Source organism: Neophocaena asiaeorientalis, unplaced genomic scaffold (genome assembly GCF_003031525.2).
Source record: "Neophocaena asiaeorientalis asiaeorientalis breed wild unplaced genomic scaffold, Neophocaena_asiaeorientalis_V1.1 scaffold33, whole genome shotgun sequence".
In the NCBI taxonomy this organism is placed as follows: Eukaryota; Metazoa; Chordata; class Mammalia; order Artiodactyla; family Phocoenidae; genus Neophocaena; species Neophocaena asiaeorientalis.
The window spans coordinates 2229735-2249942 of NW_020171988.1; the positions used below are offsets into that span (position 1 = coordinate 2229735).

Below are 20208 nucleotides of genomic sequence, written 5' to 3' on the forward strand. Positions count from 1 at the left end.
GAGGTGGACCCCCGGATCCAGGTAGGGCGCGCGGGGGTGCACAAGGACCCCGGCATCTGCACTGAGCCCGCCTCGCAGCCGCCTCCCCCAACCCCCCCACCGGTGCCTGCGCCCGGGGGAGGTGGCAGCGTTAAGTCCGGGGCTGGACGAGAGGGTCTGAGTACCCGGTTTCCCCCAGTTCCTGGGAGGCTGCGGTGCCCGCGTGGACGCAGCCTGACTCTATCGCCGGGATTCCCCGGCAGGATCCGGGGGTCGCAGCAGCGTGCCCAGCGCTGCGGGCGGTTGCGCAACAAAGAGGGAAGGGGGCGGGGGCGCCACGCCGGCGTCTGGGTACCCGGCTGGGCTCGCGGCGCCGCGGGCTTTGGACAACCTCCGGGCTCCGGGAGCCGGGCGGGCCGCTTAGGCGCGGGCTCCCGGGGCGGTGGGCGTCGTCGGCCCCTGCAGGTGGGCGGCCACCCGTGCCTGGGGGTCAGAGCCTCCTGCTGGCAGAGGTGCCCGGCCTGAGCCATCTCCCTTCTCCTCTGATTCATTGTTAGCAAACCGAAGGGCTTATTGTCACCACTGGCTCAGCTCTCCGCTTGGCCTCAAACGGTTTAAAACCCAGCTTTCCCTCCTTATGAGGTCGGGTGTGAACAGAAATCTGGGACAAGCGGTGCGCATAGCTGACGCGCGAGAAGGCAAGAGGGTTGGCCCGGTTCCTGTGCCTCCATTTCTCTGGGAGATGGTTAAAAACGATTTCTAAGCCGAGATCTCGGAGTGACAGCTTAACCTCTTCACCCTCCAAGCAGAAAGCACAGCACATCGCTTTCGAAGACCCGTGTTTCTACCCTTTCCATAAAGCTTTTTTTTTTTTTTTTAATATTGCTTTTCAGCATGCGCTGCAGTTTCTGGAGACTTAATTGGTTTTTCAGCGCGCAGATCAATTAAAAGCTCATTTAACTCAGCTGTTGCATTTAAATGAATTGTTATGGCAGGTTAGCAAGATAAAAATCAGGTGGAAAAATCTTTGCATTAGGAATTCTGTTAAATAAAATCAGTTCGGGCTACTCAATTTTGTTTTCTTGGTAGGGGAATTCTGTTCACAAGGTCCTTTGTTTGCTGAGTAAAATGAGTTAACTTCACGCTGGGCACTTTTTTTTTTTTTTTTTTTACAAAATGTCAGTGTGTGTATGTTTATTTAAAGGATCAGGATTAAAGCTAGTTTTAGTTGTTTGTTTTGTAAAACAGCCAGGTAGGTTGAATAACTAGCAGTTTGAAAAAGACTTTTCATTCCTACAGAAAAATACTCAACCATGGATGAGATAATGCCAGAATTGTACCCTTGATTTAAATTATTTCATTGGGTTTATACTTTAGGCTTGGCTTTGTTTTCTTTTATTATCTTTTCTGCAAAATCCTTGCTCTAAAGCAGAAAGCATTGTTTTGATTCCGCCTCTAAACCATTTGTAACAGGTGGGTTTACCTGAAGGCACATACCTGGAATAAATAATTGACCTTCTAAGAAAAGACAAATTCCTAGGACCTTAAAGTCATTTTCAAAAAGGCCACCATCAAGAAAAAGGTTTCAGAAATGCTGACATTCATTTGTTCTTCCAGCCAAGGCTCAACTGTTTTCCTTGAGAATTACCACTGACTCCTTCCTCTTCCTACAAAGTGTGCCAGAGTAATTTGCAGGTACTGGGGCTGAGTCATACTGGCAACAAAAGACAAATCCCTGAATCTTTTTTCTGTCCCTTTTCTTCATCAGGGAGAGCTGGAGAAGTTAAATCAATCCACGGATGATATCAACAGACGGGAGACTGAACTTGAGGTACGGAAAGCTGGGTCTCTTTTCTCAGTGAAGTGGCGTCTGTCCCGCTGACACCAGGCTGGTTCATTTTGTTTTAATAGCTGGAGGGTGGTTGCTGGCATTCCGTCCTCCAAGTTGAGCAACAGCCTGTTGCCTGACAGAATAAATTACACCACTGAGGCCAGCTTGTGGGTGGAACGCGTGCGGATCCAGTTTCACGTGGTTTTCATCATGGAAGCTCCGAGGGGCCCAAACCAAGGGCATCACACACGCTTAAGCCCTAAAGTTAATGTGTCTGTGGAAGAGTTAAAAGGACTGAGGGGAAAAGTAGCTGTGCTCTTTAATGGACAAGAATGAATGAGCTCACAAAATCTTTTAAATATTTTAGGGCAGCTCCTTACACTGGTACTCGGAAATATTGTGTGTTTCCTCAGAAAGACTTAGACTTGTTTGACTTTCCGGCCCTAATCATTCACCCCCCTTCCACTCCCCTGCTTTTTTTTATCTTTATTGTCTGCTTGTGCGTAGAATATGATGATCTTGATGGTACCGAAAAGCTGTTTAGACTGGGAAGGGCTTTCCTGCTGGGAAGAATCTTGGGAGCCGAGAACTTGATTTGAATTTCATGAGCATCTTCCAACCTGCGTGTAAACAGATTAGCATTCTTCACAGCTCCCCCTTAGTCCGCATCCCTTTTCAGCACCGGTTGGTTTTACCATCCATGAGATTTGAACAACCCCCGCTTCTGTCTGAGAGCTGTGGGAGGACCCGTTTCTGTAGCAGGAGGAATGGCAGGGAAGGTCAGCGGAAGGGGCAGGACACCGCTGGTCCCTAGAGTGAGGGGGTGGGAGATAGGAATGTAATCTTACCAGCAACACCCTGGCAACCTTGATTTCTGCCTGCATGTTCAGGCCCTGGAGGTATTGTGGCCCAGAGGGTTAGAGCTAGTTTTCTGAGCTGTGTGTGAAGCGTTCTTGCTCTGTTCTGATTCCAGGTGTCTATGAACACTCTTCTCCCCCAGGTGAAGTACAATCTGTGTTTAAATTTTTTTCACTTACGATGAATCAAGTCTCTTCGTTGGGCAATTGAAATCTCTCAGAATCTCGCGTTTGTAATGCATCCAACAACAAAACCCCTACCATTTCTCTCAGGATTTGGCATTTCCAAAGTGCTTTTACAAGCTTTATCTCCTTCCTGCCTGTCACAGCAGGCCGGAGCTGTGCTGTCCAGGATGGCAGCCTTTTGCCACATGTGGCTATTTGAATTTAAACTTAATTAATTACAATTAAATAAGATGAAATTTCACTTCCTCAGTCACAGTAGCCACGTTTCGAGGGCCCAGTAGGCACTGTATTGGACAGATCAGAGAAGACTCCCATCACCATAGAAAGTTCTACTGGATGGCGTGGGCCTGGCAGGTAGGGACTGGCAGGGACCACCTCTTCTCCAGGGGAGGACACGGAAGCACAGCGTCCTCACAGTTCAGCGACATGGCAGAACCTGGTCATTTTCCAGGTCCCCTCCAGCTCTCCTATTCTATCCCAAATATGAACAAACAACTTAGAAATCGTTTTTTTTTGCAAATTACTGGTTTATTCATTCAACACACACCTGTAGGCCTGCTCGATGCTGGCCCCTGTTCTGATGGTGCTCCCCTTCTGAGGGCACAGTTGTTTCATCTCTTAACTCTTTCTCCTTGATTTCTGAGCCCTCTTTCGGAACACACTTAGGGCTTTGTGTGTCACAGGAAGCCACAGGTCGGGTGTTTCCTGCCTGCCTCTGGAGAGTATTAGGCAGTAGCCTAGAGAGGTGGTCAGGGCTGGCCTGTGTCACTGGCTGCCCTTTCCATGGCATTATTATAACCCAGCTGGACTCAGACAACTGTAGTGGCAAGCTCTGTACGTCATGAAAACTTCCTAGCAGCCATGCTCAAAAGCAACAGGAAACAGGTGAAGTTAATTTTAATCTAGTTCCTTTAACCCAGAATGTCCAAGATGCAATAATTTCAATATGGAATCAGTACAATCATGAGTGAGATGTTTTACATATATGTTTGTACCGAGTCTTGGAAGTCTTGTGCATCTGTTACACCGAGAGCACATCTCACTTTGGACCAGCCACGTTTCAAGTGCACAGCAGGGGCACGTGGCCCTGGGCCATCGTGGGCGTCTCATTGGTGGGGTTTCAGCCTCCGTGCAGGCTCTCTGGATGCTTGTCATGCTCCCGGAACCTGCCAGGGACCTTGTGGCCGTGTGTGTGGTGGGCTGTGTCCCTTCAGGCAAGCACTGGCCACCCACCTTGTGTCGGGCACTGTGGCCCCTGCAGATACAGGTAGATATGGGTACAAGACAGAGGCTTTGCCTCCAGGAGTTGATGTTTCAGGTGGGGGTGAGGCGTGGAGGGTTCGCTAGTACTTACTGATTGTGGTGACTCCAGTAGAAGAGTGATGTGACAGAGGAGTCTCCAGAAGACACCTGAGCAAGGGAGCCGGTGTGTGGAGTGGCAGATGGAGAGAGCAGTGGGGATGATGGCGGGGGGCGGGGGCGGGGGAAATGCCAGAGGACGCGGGTCAGGAAGCAGCCACCTTAGTATATGGTCAGTTGTCCTTATTCGCGGTAGTTTTCACTAAGGTCGCCGTGAACCTTGAATTAGTGGATACTGAGCCGTGGCTCCCAAGGGAGATGTTGTGACCAGCGGCTTTCGGGAACTTAAACCTCATTAGGCTCCTGTGAGCCTCTGGTCCCAACACCTTCATCCACTGATCAGTACGTAACCGTGTGTTATGTGTGTTTCTGTTTAAAGACACCTTACTTAATGTGTATTGTTGGTTGAACTTGGCCATCAGCACCATGGCTCAGCCTGATCGAAGCTCATTTAACACGTTTTCTCCATAATGCTCACCACAGCTTTCCTGGGCTTAGGACACTAGCCAGCACTTCAGCGCTAGGCTTGGGGGCTGTTTTAAACAGCCAAACCATCGACACAAAGCAGAGAAGTGCAGAAAGCGTGGCACTAAAGGGACTGTGTAAAGGATGTTTGTTTACAGCATGAGAGCTGGACCAGGGTGGAGGGTGTCTGTTCATCCTCCCTGGAAGCAGGCACGTCGGGCTACTGGAGTTTCTTGCCACTCTGTGCGGGTCCACAGATGACTGTAGAGCAGCACAGTATTGATTTTGGAATCAGTTTTAGTGAGTAGGCAGATTCACAAATTTGGGATCCACAAATAATGAGGACTGACTGTATATAATTTGCAGCCACTAGGGGAGGGTCTTTTGCTGTCTGCATTTCCTTTCCTTTGCTTTTTGATTATGGTCTGCAGGGCCCAACACCCCTCCTGACTTTGAGTGATTAAAGCAGATTGGTGACCCCAATGTTCATAGCACTATTTACAGTATCCAAGATATGGAAGCAACCTAAGTGTTCATTGACAGATGAATGGATAAAGAAGATGTGGTACATATATACAGTGGAATATTACTCAGCCATAAAAAATGAAATAATGCCATTTACAGCAACATGGATAGACTTGAAGGACATTATGCTAAGTGAAATAAGGCAGACAAACACTGTATAATAGTGCTTATATGTGGAATCTAAAAAAATACAATCAACTAGTGAATATAACATAAAAGAAACGACTCACAGGTATAGAGAACAAACTAGTGGTTACCAGTACGAAGTATTGGGTGTAAGAGAGGCTCAAGGATGTATTGTACAACACGGGGAAAATAACCAATATTTGGTAATAACTGTAAATGGAAAGTAACCTTTCCAAATTGTATAAAAAAATTGAAAAAACAACGAATTGGTGACCAATTTGTGGTGCAGTTGCCTCTGGGCAGCCGCAGCTGAGGTGTCAGCTGGGATTCGCCCTTGGATCCCATTCTGTTTCTCGGCAGTTTAAATGGGAGATGACCAAAGGTGTCTGATGGCTGGCCTGTTGTCAGGCAGACACCTGCCCCTTCCCATGACCACGGTTTGCCTCTGACCTTGTCTGGACAGCATGGTATCCCCTTGGCACTCTGATTTGTGTTGAGAGAGCCAGCCTTTTCAAGCTGTTGAAGGGAGTAACCTTTTAACCAGAGAGGCTCTTGGATATAAGCCTGCTGTTTCAAGTTAAGAAAGCACATGTATTTTCTCACAGGCGCATTGGTTAGTTAGCTTTAATTATTAAGTCATGGAGTATTTCTTGAGCACCTACTATTTGCTTCCGTGAAAGCCCATCTGGAGGGAGCGAGCCTCGGGGCCTTGTGCGGGAAGGGCGTTCCAGCAGCGGGAACAGCCAGTGCTAAGGTGAGAGAGAGAGGGGCCTGGCCCAGCTCAGGACCAGCCAGGGGGGCCAGTGCGCTGGGAGTGGGGAGAGCGATGGATGGAGAGAGATAAACAGGTCATTCAGTGTGCAGCAGCCCTGCCAGGTGAGGCAGTCCAGGTAAATGTGCTGATGCACTTTTACAATGCGTACCCAATAGAGCGATCTCTTCTCAAATGTTTGTTAAAACAAGAGGCAGCACAATTTCTAAATCATTTTAATCAAGATTTGTAATAGTCCGTGCCAGTTATTTATCTTTTACTATGATGTGTAGTGTTTTTGTATTCCCCCTGCTTCCTCTGAAGGCGGGCTATTCTAGGGTGTGAGATGGTCCAGGAGGAGGGGGAAGGACACAGCCAGGCCTAGCTGCCCACAGACAGCTTTTCTGGCTCTGAGTATTCACAAGCTGACTTTTCCAGCCTGTCCTTACCTGGGGAGGCAAAGACGGTTGATTGTAAATGGCCGTGTGCTTCCCCTCGGTGCTTGGGCGAGGGCAGTTTGCAAAGCATTTGATTCTGGACATCTGTGTTCCTCAGACTCGCATAAGGCCTGCACCCAGAATCTGCCTTTGTCCCTGCCAGAAACCAGCAAACATTTTCTCTTTAAAAAAAAAAGAAAGAAGAAAGAAGACTGTCCTGAGCTTGGAAACCCGGGGTCGGGGGGGAATTGGGAGCAGCCTGGACTCTCTCGTAATGAATTTTTCACACAAGTCAGGGGAAGAGAGAGATTCTTTTCTGAGAGGACAGTGCCATCACATCTTAGCACTTTCCCCTTGAAGACACGTGTGTGTGTGTGTGTGTGTGTTGTGCATGAGTGAGGCTGGGATCTCTTTTGTAGCCAGGTTAGATCTAGTTTGAGGAAACAGAGGCCTGGAGGCGTTCATGGAACTGGCACTGAGGGCCCCCTGCAGGCTGAGTCCTGTGTGGGGTTCTCACCTCACGGGGGTGGGGGTGGGGAGGGGGTCCTGGATTCAGGTCTTGGACACAGAGCGAGGGACCCGGGCACGGTCTTCGAAGCCGGGGGATGCTTTGCTGCAACAGGGGGCGTTGGAGTCGAGGCCTGGGGACCCTAGTTATTTGGGAGGATTAGCAGCCAGCAAGTGGAGGGGACCAGTGCAGACATCCCTTGCAGCCTGTGCCGTGCTAGGGGCGGGGAGCATTGCTGATGGGACCCTTTGTTCATTGGCTGGTTGTAAAGATCAACACACTTGAGGTCTTTACTGGGCCTCCTGGGTCCCCGAGCTGGGGCTACTTCTGTCCCCACAGCTCTGACCTGAAGTTTGGCCATTGGAATAGTAGGCCTTAGGGCTTCCTGCTTGGGTAGTGGTCCCCACACTGCTGCTGGGATGTTGGGGGACAGTGACTTTTGACCCAGCAGTTGCACTTGTAAGAATTTATTTTAAGGGGTTAACTGGGCAAGGATGCAGGTCCAACAGTGCTCACTGCAGCATTGTTTAAAAATGTTGCAAAAATTGTGAGTCTGCATGACTGTCAGTAGGGGGTTGAGGAAATAAATGAATACCAAGCCCAGGCGATAGCTGAGAGAATCCAGGCTTTTAGATGATGACACAGCTTGTTATTAACCTAGAAAGGCATCTGAATGGAAAACAGGTTCCAAGAGCTTGGAGTCATGATGCAATTCTAAAAAATATGTTTATATGCATAAAAATATCAGGAGAGGATTACATGCCAGTTATATCTGGTGAGAGCTGAGTAAGACGTATTCTCTTTATACTTTTCTATATTTTCTGAATTATTTGCACTGAATTGTATTACTTTAGAATCCAGGGGGAGAAAAGCCAAAGTCATGGGGAAGGGGTGGGTGGAGGGACGTCTTGGCGTCAGGTGACGTGGTTAGAACCCGAGCTCTGCTGACTTTTGGGGGCACTTGCCCCTTTGGAGCCTGAGTCCCCTCATCTGTGGACTGGTGTCATTATTCTTCCTGGGTGGCCTGGGGGACAGGAGGAGACACTGTGTGAGGGAGGGCTTTGCTAGCGGCACAAGCCTGGGTGAGGGAGAGGCTTCCTGCATGCGGGGCTGGCAGTGAGCGCCGGGGACTGCCGGATGCAGAGAAAGTTCCATCGAGATGTGCATTGGAGCCAGGCCCACCGCAGCTCTGCCCTCTTCCCCCCAGGCCCCGCCATGACGTCTCTTTGTCAGAGACCGGCTCTGGGCAAGGGGCCAGAGAGAGGGCTCGTAAGGCTAGGATTACAGCAGGGTGGACTCTGCAGTCTCTGGAGCAAGAGGGCTTTGCTCTGTGGCTGGTCTGCGGGGTGTGGAAATCAGTTGTTTCCCTGCATGAGCCCTGCTGTGTTAGGCTGTCTTCTCTTGGGATTTGCCTGGCACATAATGGGTGCTCAGTAGATGTTTGAGTGGATGAATGTCAGCAGGTTGCCCCTTCGTGGCTGTGTGACCTTGTGCAAGTTACTTAATGTCTCTGGGCCTCAGTTTCCTTATTCCACCGCTGGTGCGTAGTAGGCCATGAATAAACATCATTGCTGCTGTTACTGGAGCAGGGCAGGTGAGGGCCGCAGCATGGTGGGTACTTGCAGGAAGGACTTGTGTCCATCCTGGAATGTCTTTTCTGCTTGTTTTTGTCTGCTCTTCAATAATAATGATAGTTAATAATTAACAATAATAATAATAAATGCCTACCATGTACCAGACCCTGTTCTAAGCACTTTGCATAAAGTCACTGAATGCTCGACACGACTTTCTGTGATAGATACTATCATCCCCATTTTCCTGATAACAAAACTGAGGCCTGGAGTTCAAGTGTCTTGCTCTCGAGCAGTTGCTCAACCGCGCTGTTGACATCGTCTATTGACGTTCTTTGTTGTGGGGGGCTGTCTTGCCCACTGTAGGAGGGTTAGCAGCATCGACTCACTAAAGGCCAGTCAACCCCACCCCACACCTCAGTTGTGACAGACAAGCATGTCTCCAGACTTGCAAGTGTCCCGGGGGAGGGGGGCAAAGTTGCCCCTGGTGGTGAACCAGTGCCCTAGAGCAGTGCCAACAACGTGTGGTCTTTGCATCGCAGGACCAAGCTGGAATTGCAGAGTCTTGGGCCCCACCCAGACCTGATGACTCAGTCTCCGGGGGTGGGGGATGGGGCGGCGGTGCCCAGGAGTCTGTCCTCACCAGCACTAGCAGCTTCGCGCATATCCATTAGGCTGTGTTCTGGTCATTTGTGTATTTGGCTCCCCCACTGGACTAGGCCCCTGGAGGGAGGGGCTTGGCCTCCCCATCTTTGTGCCCTAGTATCTCATGCGGTGCCTGCACACAGGGGTACGATGAATGTTGGAATGAATGGCTAGAGTTTGTGGTTAGAACCAAACACCTTGTGGACTCGTGGCTCTTGGCGTTGCCATACACAGTGTCCTGCAAAACCGGCAGGTCCCTTTTCCCTAGTGCCTGCTCTGGAAATGCACTGGTCCCTGGGCTTTCCTTAGGCAGGGCCAACCCTGGGCACAATGGCAGAGCTGCTAAAGCACAACCTGTGACCTCCTTCCGCTCCCCTAAGCCCTCACTCCCGGAGGTCTTAGCTCATGGAGTTATAAGATTCTGCCCTGCTTGGAGATGCCAGGGTTTGAAGAGTGTTTTGCATTAAAATAGGATGACATGTGTGGTTGTGGACCCATGGCCATGATCTATTTAGTGGAAATAAAATCTAGTGGGGGAAACATATAAAGCTATGTGTAGAGTATATGTAAAAGCATATATACATACAGTAAAAGAACATGTACATTTAACAGAAAAAATGTCTAGAACAGAGATCTTCGTAGTGTGGTCCACAGGCTATGATCTGCTTGTTACCAATTAAGGTGAAGTACATACAGAAATTGAGAGTAAGACTTTAGAAATTCTTCTCTTTAGCAGTTTGACATGGCTGTGACATCCACGTGGCTTTTCACTTTTCTAGTTTATTTTTGTTGTATTCTACAGAAGTGTTGATTCATGTTGGTTGGTGATGGGGTGGAGGGATGCATTACCACAGAGTCTGAGAAGTATGTACCCTCAGATGTTACTCGTGGTTAGTGCTGGTCGCTAAGAATGCTGGTGATTTTAATTTTTCATTTCTTGGTGTTTTCTGAATTATTTGCAATGACCATATTTTATCATTGTCATAGGCAGGGCATGAGGGTGGAGAACAAAGCACTATTATAAAAAGATGTCTTTATGAGTCAAAGAGACGAATGTCTTCGGAAGGAATTTTAGGAATGATGAGGGCTGGTGGGAAAAAACTTTCAGATCGGTAGTCCCTGCCCTAATTGTAGATAAACGCAGACGTTGGTGGGTTTGCTTGGTGAATTACTGTATTGTTAAACTCGCATGTGGTAATTCACGGAGGGATGAAAAGTGACTTAAAGGCATTTTAGAATTGTCTGCAGCCAAGAGACCCTCATTTATGAAAATCCAAAACAATCACCAAGATAGAACAGTGGAAAACGTTCCAAATATTAAGAATATTTAGATATTCAAACTTAGTTACTATATGGATTTGAGTAGTAGCCTCCTTTCTACATGGATAAAGACTTGTGGGCACATATAAGTGGGCGTCATTCACTGTAGTCACTTAGGCAAAATGATTATTAGTGTGGGCTGTTGGCTAGAATATAGAAATAGCTGTCAATATTGAAACGGAGTCTACTGCTTTAAAAATATCAGATGTGTCTTTCTTTTAAACTATAAAGACCAGTGAGATAGTGTGTAAACTTTCCTGGCCCCTTAGCTGGCACCGTTGTGGGAACACGGGCCATTGCTGTTGTAGTACAGTGACATGACTGTGTCCCCACGTTTATCCGGGATACCTTCCCTCTGACTTCAGGGTGTCTAGAGGTGTCCCCACCTCAAAAGAAGACAGGCTCTGAGGGTTGGCGGATCCATTGTTGTCCCCACGGTTAATAGAATCTTCAGATACCCCTGTTGGCAGAGAGCTGTGGTCCCTGTGGGCTGCAGCCTTTTAATATTGAGCTGTTATTTTCCTTCTGAGCGTTTATGGTAGGAACTTTGAACATAGCGGTGTATTTGTGTGTGTGTCGGCTGGATGAATTAAACATCTATTGAACCTCATCCTTTGGCAGCATCCCGGGTATCTTCCACCAGCCCTCCTTTCCGAGAGTTACTTAATCTGCCTGTCACCACGTAGATGCTTCTAACAGTAGAGACTGTATCCCTTTTATGCAACACATCTTAAGCAAGAGTCTCACGATAATTTGCAGATTTGCAAAGGCACTCTTAGAGAGCTCAGAGAATCAGCCTCTTTCATTTCCTTAAAGGAAGATGGAAAACAATTTCGTTCTATTTTTGCCTGACTTTTTTCCTTTGCTGTGTTTTGCTGGATTATCCAAGAGATGTTAATGTTTGCTCTGACAGAAAGAAACTGCCAGCAGGGAGACAATGACAGGAACATCCGCTGTTTATTCTCACTGCAGCCGAACCCACTTAATGTAAACGCATACTCTGTGGCATCAGACTCACCCGAAGCGTGATGAACAGGGTTTGGGTATGTTCGTCCACCTGACCCTTTTGTTGCCAACACGCAAAAGGCTTCAGCTTCATTCTGATAAGATATGAAACCTGCAGATTTGATGTTTTCTTCCCTGGTGTTTGGCTTTTTAAAAAAAAAATTTTTTTTGGCTGCGTTGGGTCTTCATTGCTGCACGCAACCTTTCTCAACTTGTGGTGAGCAGGGGCTACTCTTTGTTGCAGTGCGCAGGCTTCTCATTGCGGTGGCTTCTCTTGTTGCAGAGCATGGGCTCTAGGTGTGCAGGCTTCAGTAGTTGCAGCACGTGGCCTCAGTAGTTGTAGCACAGGGCTCAGTAGTTGCAGCACGCAGGCTCAGTAGTTGCAGCACACAGGCCCTAGAGTGCACGGGCTTCAGTAGTTGTGGCACGTGGGATCAGTAGTTGTGGCTCACGGGCTCTAGAGCGCAGGTTCTGTAGTTGTGGCACACGGGCTTAGTTGTTCCGCGGCATGTGGGATCTTCCCAGACCAGGGATCGAACCCGTGTCCCCTGCATTGGCAGGCGGATTCTTAACCGCTGTGCCACCAGGGGAGTCCCAGCTTTTTTGGAAGAAGAGATGAAACGAAGATGTCCTTCCTTATGGTTCTGGTTACTATTTCTACCTAATGAATTACCCCCCAAACTACTTTACCCCAAATCAAATGCTTTATTTTGCCCATGATTTGTTGGATCGGGAATTTGGAGAGGGCTCTGCAGGGTGGTTCTCGCCGGAGGAGTCTTGAGCAGTTGCAGGCAGATGTCGGTTGGGTGTGGGGTGGGGTGCTCATCCAAACGCCCCACAGGACTGGTTGTCCGAGGAGGCCCACTCCTGTGTCTGGCCGTGGATACTGGCTCTTGGCTGGGGGCTCAGCTGGTCAGTGGTCAGTGTTTACATGCGACCGTCCCAGCACAGTGGTCCCAGGTACTCTGACCTCCTCATGGTGCCTGGCTTCCCACAGTGGGCATCCCAAGATGACCAGGTGGTAGCATCACAGCTTTGGAAGTCCCATAGCAGCACTTCTGTCGTATCCTGCTGGTCCAAGCAGCCACGAACCTGCCCAGGTTCAAGAGGAGATGGCCCAGATGCCATCTCTTGACGGGAGCAGTCCTAAAGCATTTCGAGCCCTGTTTTAGAATGGCCACACTCCTGGTGGTGATACAGAGACAGTGACTCGTTCTGAGGCCCGCAGGATGTCCGTTTGCTTCATGAACAGCCACATTTCACAGTGCCTTGCCAAACTGCTTTAATAGTTAACCATCCAGCAGAGCAAGGACTTTGATTCGTTCTGTCAATAACCCTTAAACCAACCAGCTACAATTAAAGCAAGAGGGAGCAGTTTTGAGCAGTGCTATGGGTCTTGCGATAGGGAATTCTTTGCTTTGCCTGTTTCTTAAAAATGTTGTCTGAGAGAATATTATGCCATGGCTTCAATGCCTATTACAGAAAATTAGTGGAGCCTAGAGTCCCCAAAGTACAGTAGCTAGACAGACACTTTATAAATTCAGGGGGAAGGTTCTTAAGCTCCTTGGATAGCTCTTGAGCGCTGCTTTCTTTCCCTGCCACGGGTTTTGCTAGCGTCCCCACTGCAGAAATAGGATCCTGGTATTGCATGCATTTGCTGGAAATTGGATCCACTCCCCAAGTTGGAACTTGTTCAAGCAAATCATACTTTGATGCTGTGAACCCTGGGATCAAAAAAGCACAGGAAAACTTGTTTTGGAGCTAATAGAGGAAAAGCATGGGCTTGGGAGTTCAGGAGAGCTAGGTTTGAATTCTCCCTCTGCCTCTTCATAAGCTGTGCAGTCTTGGCAAGGTTTTTAGCTTTTCTGGGTTTTTCATTTCCTGCTCTCTAAAGTGGGAAGAGCAATACCTATCTTGCAGGGTTGTTAAGGATTAAATAAGGTCATGATTGTAAAGGGCCTGGCACAGTACCTAGCATATAATACGTTCAGCCAGCTTCGGCCCTTTCCTTTCTAACCATTGCTATTTATTGAATAATAACACCTGCGTAAAAGTCACGATTATTTATCAAAAGCTTATTGTTATTCCAAGCATTGTGCTAAGTGGTTTGTATAGTTTATCCTGTTAGTTCTCAAAACGAACACAATGTCTTGAGGACATTGATGAGACATGGAGATTGAACCAGTTCTCACGGGTCACATGGCCAATGGGATGAGGACCCAAGATTTGAATCCAGGAGTCTGAGACTGGAGCCCATGCCCTGAAGTAGTTTTTTTTTTTTTTTTTTTTTTTTTGGGTTCCGGGGCCTAGGCCTCTCCTGTTGCGGAGCACAGGCTCCGGACGCGCAGGCTCAGCGGCCATGGCTCACGGGCCCAGCTGCTCCACGGCATGTGGGATCTTCCCAGATCGGGGCACGAACCCGTGTCCTCTGCATCGGCAGGCGGACTGTCAACCACTGTGCCACCAGGGAAGCCCCCTGAAGTAGTTTTTAATATGTGTGTTTGTGGGTGTGGAGGCTCTGCTTCAGAGGTCCTCACTGAGGCTGTTGAGATGAAAGAATCCTGATCTAGAACAAGTTTTCAGTCTTTGCCCTGACGCTCGCCAAATACACATCCTTGGGAGAGGTTTCAGTTTCCTCCTTTGTGAAATGGCAGCCTCTGAGCTAAATGATGGGCAATGGCTTTTCCAGCCCTGATATTGAATGACCGAGATTTAAAAAAAAAATTTATTTTATTGAAGTATGGTTGATTTACAGTGTTGTGTTAATTTCTGCTGTATAGCAAAGTGATTCAGTTATACATATATATGCATTCTTTTTCATATTCTTTTCCATTATGGTTTATCACAGGATATTGAATATAGTTCTCTGTGCTATACAGTAGGACCTTGTTGTTTATCTATTCTCTATATAATAGTTTGCATCTGCTAATCGCACACTTCCAATCCATCCCACACTTCCAATAGTTTGCATCTGCTAATCCCACACTTCCAATCCATCCCTCCCCCAACCCCCTTGGCAGCCACAAGTCTGTTCTCTATGTTTGTGAGTCCTCACAAACTTGTAGATAAGTTCATTTGTGCCATATTTTAGATTCCACATGTAAGTGATACCATACGGTGTTTGTCTTTCTCTGTCTGACTTTCTTCACTTAATATGATAATCTCTAGGTCCATCCATGTTGCTACAAATGGCATTATTTCATTCTTCTTTATGGCTGAGTAGCATTCCATTGTGTATATGTACCATGTCTTCTTTATCCATTCATCTGTCAATGGGCGTTTAGGTTGTTTCCATGTCTTGGCTTTGTGAATAGTGCTGCTATGAACATTGGGGTGCATGTACCTTTTTGAATTACGGTTTTGTCCAGATATATGCCCAGGAGTGGGATTGTTGGATCATATGGCAGCTCTATTTTCAGTTAAAAAGAAGAAATTATTTATTTATTTGGCTACGCTGGGTCTTAGTTGCGGCATGCGGGATCTTTGTTGCTGCGTGCAGGATCTTCATTGTGGCATGTGGGATCTTTAGTTGCGGCACGCGGGATCTTTTTTAGCTGTGGCATGCAGGATGTTTAGTTGCGGTATGCGGGATCTTTAGTTGCAGCATGTGGGCTCCTTAGTTGTGGCATGCAGGCTCTTTTAGCTGCAGCATGTGGCATCTTTAGTTGTGGCATGCGGGATCTAGTTCCCTGACCAGGGATCAAACCCAGGCCCCCTGCATTGGGATCGCAGAGTCTTAACCATTGGACGACCAGTGAAGTCCCTATTTTCAGTTTTTTGAGGAACCTTCATACTGTTTTCCATAGCGGCTGCACCAGTTTACTGGAATGATTGAGATTTTGATTTGAATCTAGCCACATGCTGAATGAGCTGAGTCCCCCTCAGTCTTGATGATGGGGAAATACAAAACATTGGTCAATCTGTGCTGCAGCCAAATTAAAGTCTGATATTTATTGAAGCAATACGTGCACATAGTTGAAGAAAAGCCCCTGAGAAAATGAAAGTCCTCTGCCTCATTCCTTCCCACCCCCAGTTCTGCTAGAAGCAGCCACTTTTCCTGTTTTTAGACACTTCTGGGTTCTTCCGTGTCTCTTAAACCAATGGCAGTGGATTTTTACTTTGTTTCCTTTACATCCTCCGTCCTCCTTTCTTTCCGTTCTGTTCCGTGAGCTGCAGTCAGGAGGAAGGTCCTCCAAGAGGAGCAAGGCAGCAGCTTGCCTGGAGTGCTGGGATGGGGGTGCATGCTTTCCACAGAGGCCTCACTGCCTGGTCCCTCGAGCTTCCCTAGGCCGGGCCGTGAACTCACCATTGCCCTGATGCTGACACTCATGTTAATTTAAAACAGACCTTGTATTGCATAACTGTTTGATGGGTGGCTGAAACATCACCCCTGATAAATGTTCACATTATTTGTATGATCCGTCTAAAATCCAATATTTGCACATTTTTTTAAAATAGGAAGGCCTATTTTATTTTATTTATTTACTTTGGCTGCATTGGGTCTTTGCTGCTGCGTGCAGGCTTTCTCTAGTTGCGGCAGACGAGGGCTACTCTTTGTCGCGGTGCGCAGGCTTCTCATTGCAGTGGCTTCTCTTGTTGCAGAGCACGGGCTCTAGGCCCGCAGGCTTCAGTAGTTGAAGCACGTGGGTTCAGTGTTTGCGGCATACAGGCCCTGGAGCCTGCGGGCTTCAGTAGTTGGCGGTGCATGGGCTCAGTAGTTGCGGTTCTAGGGTACGCGGGCTTCAGTAGTTGTGGTGCATGGGCTTAGTTGCTCCACAGCATGTGGGATCTTCCTGGACCAGGGATCGAACCCATATCCCCTGCAATGGCAGGCAGATTCTTAACCACTGGGCCACCAGGGAAGTACCCCTAATATTTGCAAATGTTTGAAAAAAAGTGAGTCTTAAAATTGAGGAAATATGTTAAGCCTTTTGGTGCAGACATGGAGATAGTTCACTTGTGGTTGAACTCCATAAAATGCCTCAGTTTCAGCAGTTCTGCCTCCTCTCACACAAAGAATCTTGTGGATTTAAAAACATGTGTTTGGGGCTTCCTTGGTGGCTCAGTGGTTGAGAGTCTGCCTGCAGACTCTCAACCGGGGTTCGTGCCCCGATCTGGGAAGATCCCACATGCCGCGGAGCGGCTGGGCCCATGAGCCATGGCCGCTGAGCCTGCACGTCCGGAGCCTGTGCTCCGCAACGGGAGAGGCCGCAACAGTGAGAGGCCCGCGTACCGCAAAAAAAACCCCCCCAAAAAACACATGCGTTTGGCTCTGAATGAAAAAAGCAGCGCGTCCTTTCAGCCTTCTCAGCTCTGCTGTGTATGTGTGTGTCACTGTGTGTGTGAGAGAGGGTGTCTGTGTGTGCATGAGTGTGCCTGTGTCTTTCTGTGTATGTGTGTCTGAGTGTGTGTGTGTGTGTGTGTGTGTAGGGTGGTTATGTAGCTTTTGTCCCTCCTCCTGGGCCTCATACAATTGACCGTTGTGCCTGAAGACTAAAGGGCTGTTGGGTTTTCTCCTTTGTGGTGCTTTGGACCTTAGGCTATTTAAACATATTTTTTTTTGTAATTGGTTAGATTCCATCCTGGTGGCTCCTGCCTATGTAACATCACCAAAAAAGGTGAATTGAAAGTGAGTCTTTCCCAGTGACAGACATTCTACACAATAACTGGTTCATATTATTGAAAACTATCAAGGCCATGAAAAACTGAAGAATGCTTCCAGAGTAGGGAGACTAGAGAGAGATTGACAGTAGATGCCGTTTGAGTCCTGGACTGGATCCTGGACCAGGAAAAATATCTTTTTCCCTTTGCTGTAAAAGACGTTGGTGGGACAGTTGATGCAATTTGAACAAAGTCATAGACTGGTTTAATGGCATCGTATCAATGTTAATTTTCTGATTTTGATCACCGTACTCTGGTTCTGTGAGAGAATGTCCTCATCTTTAGGAAATACACACTGAAATACTTCAGGGTAAAGGGACATCAAGTCTGCATCTTACCCTCATTTTTTCCAAGTCTGAAATTATTTCAAACTAAAAACGTTGAAAAAAGAGCTTTTTCCTTATTCCCAGACCTACCGACTGCCTTAACTCGGCCTCCAAATGGCTGTGGAATCTTGATGTTGCACGAAGCTGGGTGGTCCAGTGTGGGGACAGCTGCGGGGGCTGCCTGTGCTCTGGGAGATGGGAGTGGGTCCTCACCTGCTTGTTTGGAAACATCCCTCTAGTCAAATCAGAATTCTAGAGCACAGCCTTTCTGCCTGGGAGTAACTTGGTTCCACTTAGGCCTAAAAAAGCTCTCAGACCCTTGATAACCTCGGAAGAGGCCAACTGGCCCCAGGAAACCATGCTGACCAACTGTCTTTTCTTACTTTCCTTTTCTCCTCTCTCAGTGGAAGGAAGCTCTTGGTGGCCCAGAAACAGGACAGATGGTGTGGTGCTGTGGAAAGAGGAAGCAGGGCTGACCTTGTCACCAAGGCTGCCCAGCTGCACAGGGCCTGCCCCTGGGTCTGGAGCTGGGATGGAATCCCCTACACTTTCTTCCAAACCACTCAAACGGCTTAAATAAAAGGCAGGATTTTCCTTCATGAACCCCAAGGGTGGGGAGGGCTTGTAGAGCTGTGAGCAGGGACACCAGGCATCCCAGCATCGTTATTCGCAGTCCTCACTCTCAAAGGTGCCTTTGCCAAAGGTTGGTAAATGATGTGGCTGTGTAATTGCAGAATTCGGGTCGGGAAGCAGGATCATCGCCCGCATTCCCCCTCTGCTGCCTCCCCTTCTCTCGTTTGCTTTCTCTTCCCTCTCGGTCAACTCTCTCTGTGTCCCCATCTCTCCCCCCTCTGGCTTCCTCCGTTTTGTCCCCTGTGAGAGGGTCTTGTGTCAGAAGCACAGCAGTAGGGCTCTGCTTACGCGTGAGGCACAGTCCCCACAGAAGGTGGGCTTTGGCAGATGCCTCAAGAAGCCTCTGCCTCTGAAGTTGGGGTTTGAGGTGGGAAAGAAGCGGGGGTGGACGGAGGGAGCTAGGTTAGAGGTCCCGGTAGTGATTCTGTTGCTTCCAACTCGGAGGCCCTGGTACTGTCTCCCCCTTCTTTCTTTTCCGTGCACGTTTCCATCCTTTTGCAGCTGTCTTCACCAGGCTCCCTGGTTGGATGAAACTCGCTGATGGGGCATTGGGCCTGAGGGGTGCTGGGCGGAGGGGCTGGCTCCAGTCCCCCGGGGGCTCCTGCCCTCGCCCCCGCTTCTCCACCTCTGCCTCTTCTCTGCTCCTGGGCCCTCTTGCCTCGGCCTTTCTGGTTTGGCTCCCCAGGTCCCGGCTCTGCCCTGGCGCTGTTTTTCCACTTCTGCCTCTGCTGCAGAATTCCTGAAGGTGAAATCAGATTGTCCTGGCCTCCCTTCTCACAGGGCTGTGACAGCCGCTCCTTGTGGCAAGAAAAACCAGGCAGAGGCAAGGAGACAAGGCAGCAGGAGGACCCGGGAGTGTGGCGTGATCTCTCCAAGTGGGGAGCGGGGTGAAATCTGGGGTCCAGGAGCTGGACCTGTGCTGTCCGGGATGGCAGCCACTAGCCCCATGGGGCGATTTGAAGTATACTTTAAAAATTAAAATTTAATACGAAATCCAGTTAGCTGCACTAAGCACATTTCAAGTTTTCATTTAGCCGCCTGTGGCCGGTGGCCTCTGTAGTGAGCTACACAGATACAGAACATCTGCATTGTTGCAGAAAGTTCTAGCAGCCAGCCCTGGAGGACACTTGATCCCTTTCACCGAAGCTCTAGGAAAATGGTTTCTTTGTGTGTTTTAGTAGCTACCACAAGTGCTGTTAAAGAATAGATTGGATGGGTGGGGAAAAAACATGTTGTAGTAACATTAAAAACGTTTTAGGTACCTTAGAATTGGTCAGGAAGTTGGAGTGTTTCCGGGCGTGCCTTTCATCGTGGAATTCTGGAACATTCCTGATACAGAGACTTTACATCTCCACTCTCTCGTTCTTCTGCCTCTGTCATAATTTTTGCCTTGTTCTAGTTCTCATGTACTGTTTATTCTGTATTTTCCTTTACATGGATTCACATTCGTACTTAAGTTTGTTTGAAAATGAGACTTCATGACCAGAAGTGAAAAGTCATCAAAGGGAAATAACTTTGTTTCAAGCAGGCTTTTTTTAAAACATTTTATTTTATTTTTTATTATTTTTTTTAACATCTTTATTGGAGTATAATTGCTTTACATTGTTGTGTTAGTTTTTGCTGTATAACAAAGTGAATCAGCTATATGTATACATATATCCCTATATCCCCTCCCTCTTGCGTCTCCCTCCCTCCCTCCCACCCTCCCTATATCCCACCCCTCTAGGTGGTCACAAAGCACCGAGCTGATCTCCCTGTGCTATGTGGCTGCTTCCCACTAGCTATTTATTTTACATTTAGTAGCGTATATATGTCAATGCCACTCTTTCACTTCAGTGAAGAATCATATGGACGTGCCCAACTCATAGGGTCCCGCTTGCTGACTTTGCAGAGCAATGCTCTTTTGTTTCCAGTGGGTTTATTGTTTTGCTTATCAAATTCTAGCAGATTCCCTTTGGGGAGGGCTCTGAGCCTAACTCCCCCTTTTTTTTTTTTTTTTTTTTTTTTTTTTTTTTTTTTTTGT

General features: G+C 48.0%; 1 protein-coding gene across 1 annotated transcript in view; it reads left to right on the forward strand.

Moving 5' to 3' along the window:
- SH3BP5 (SH3 domain binding protein 5) overlaps positions 1-20208 on the forward strand; it is a 75228-nt gene that overhangs the window by 618 nt on the left and 54402 nt on the right. The window contains exons 2-3 of the mRNA XM_024747513.1: positions 4-21; positions 1748-1810. Of these exons, the coding sequence (XP_024603281.1) occupies positions 4-21; positions 1748-1810 (81 nt within the window). The remainder of the gene's footprint in view (positions 1-3; positions 22-1747; positions 1811-20208) is intronic.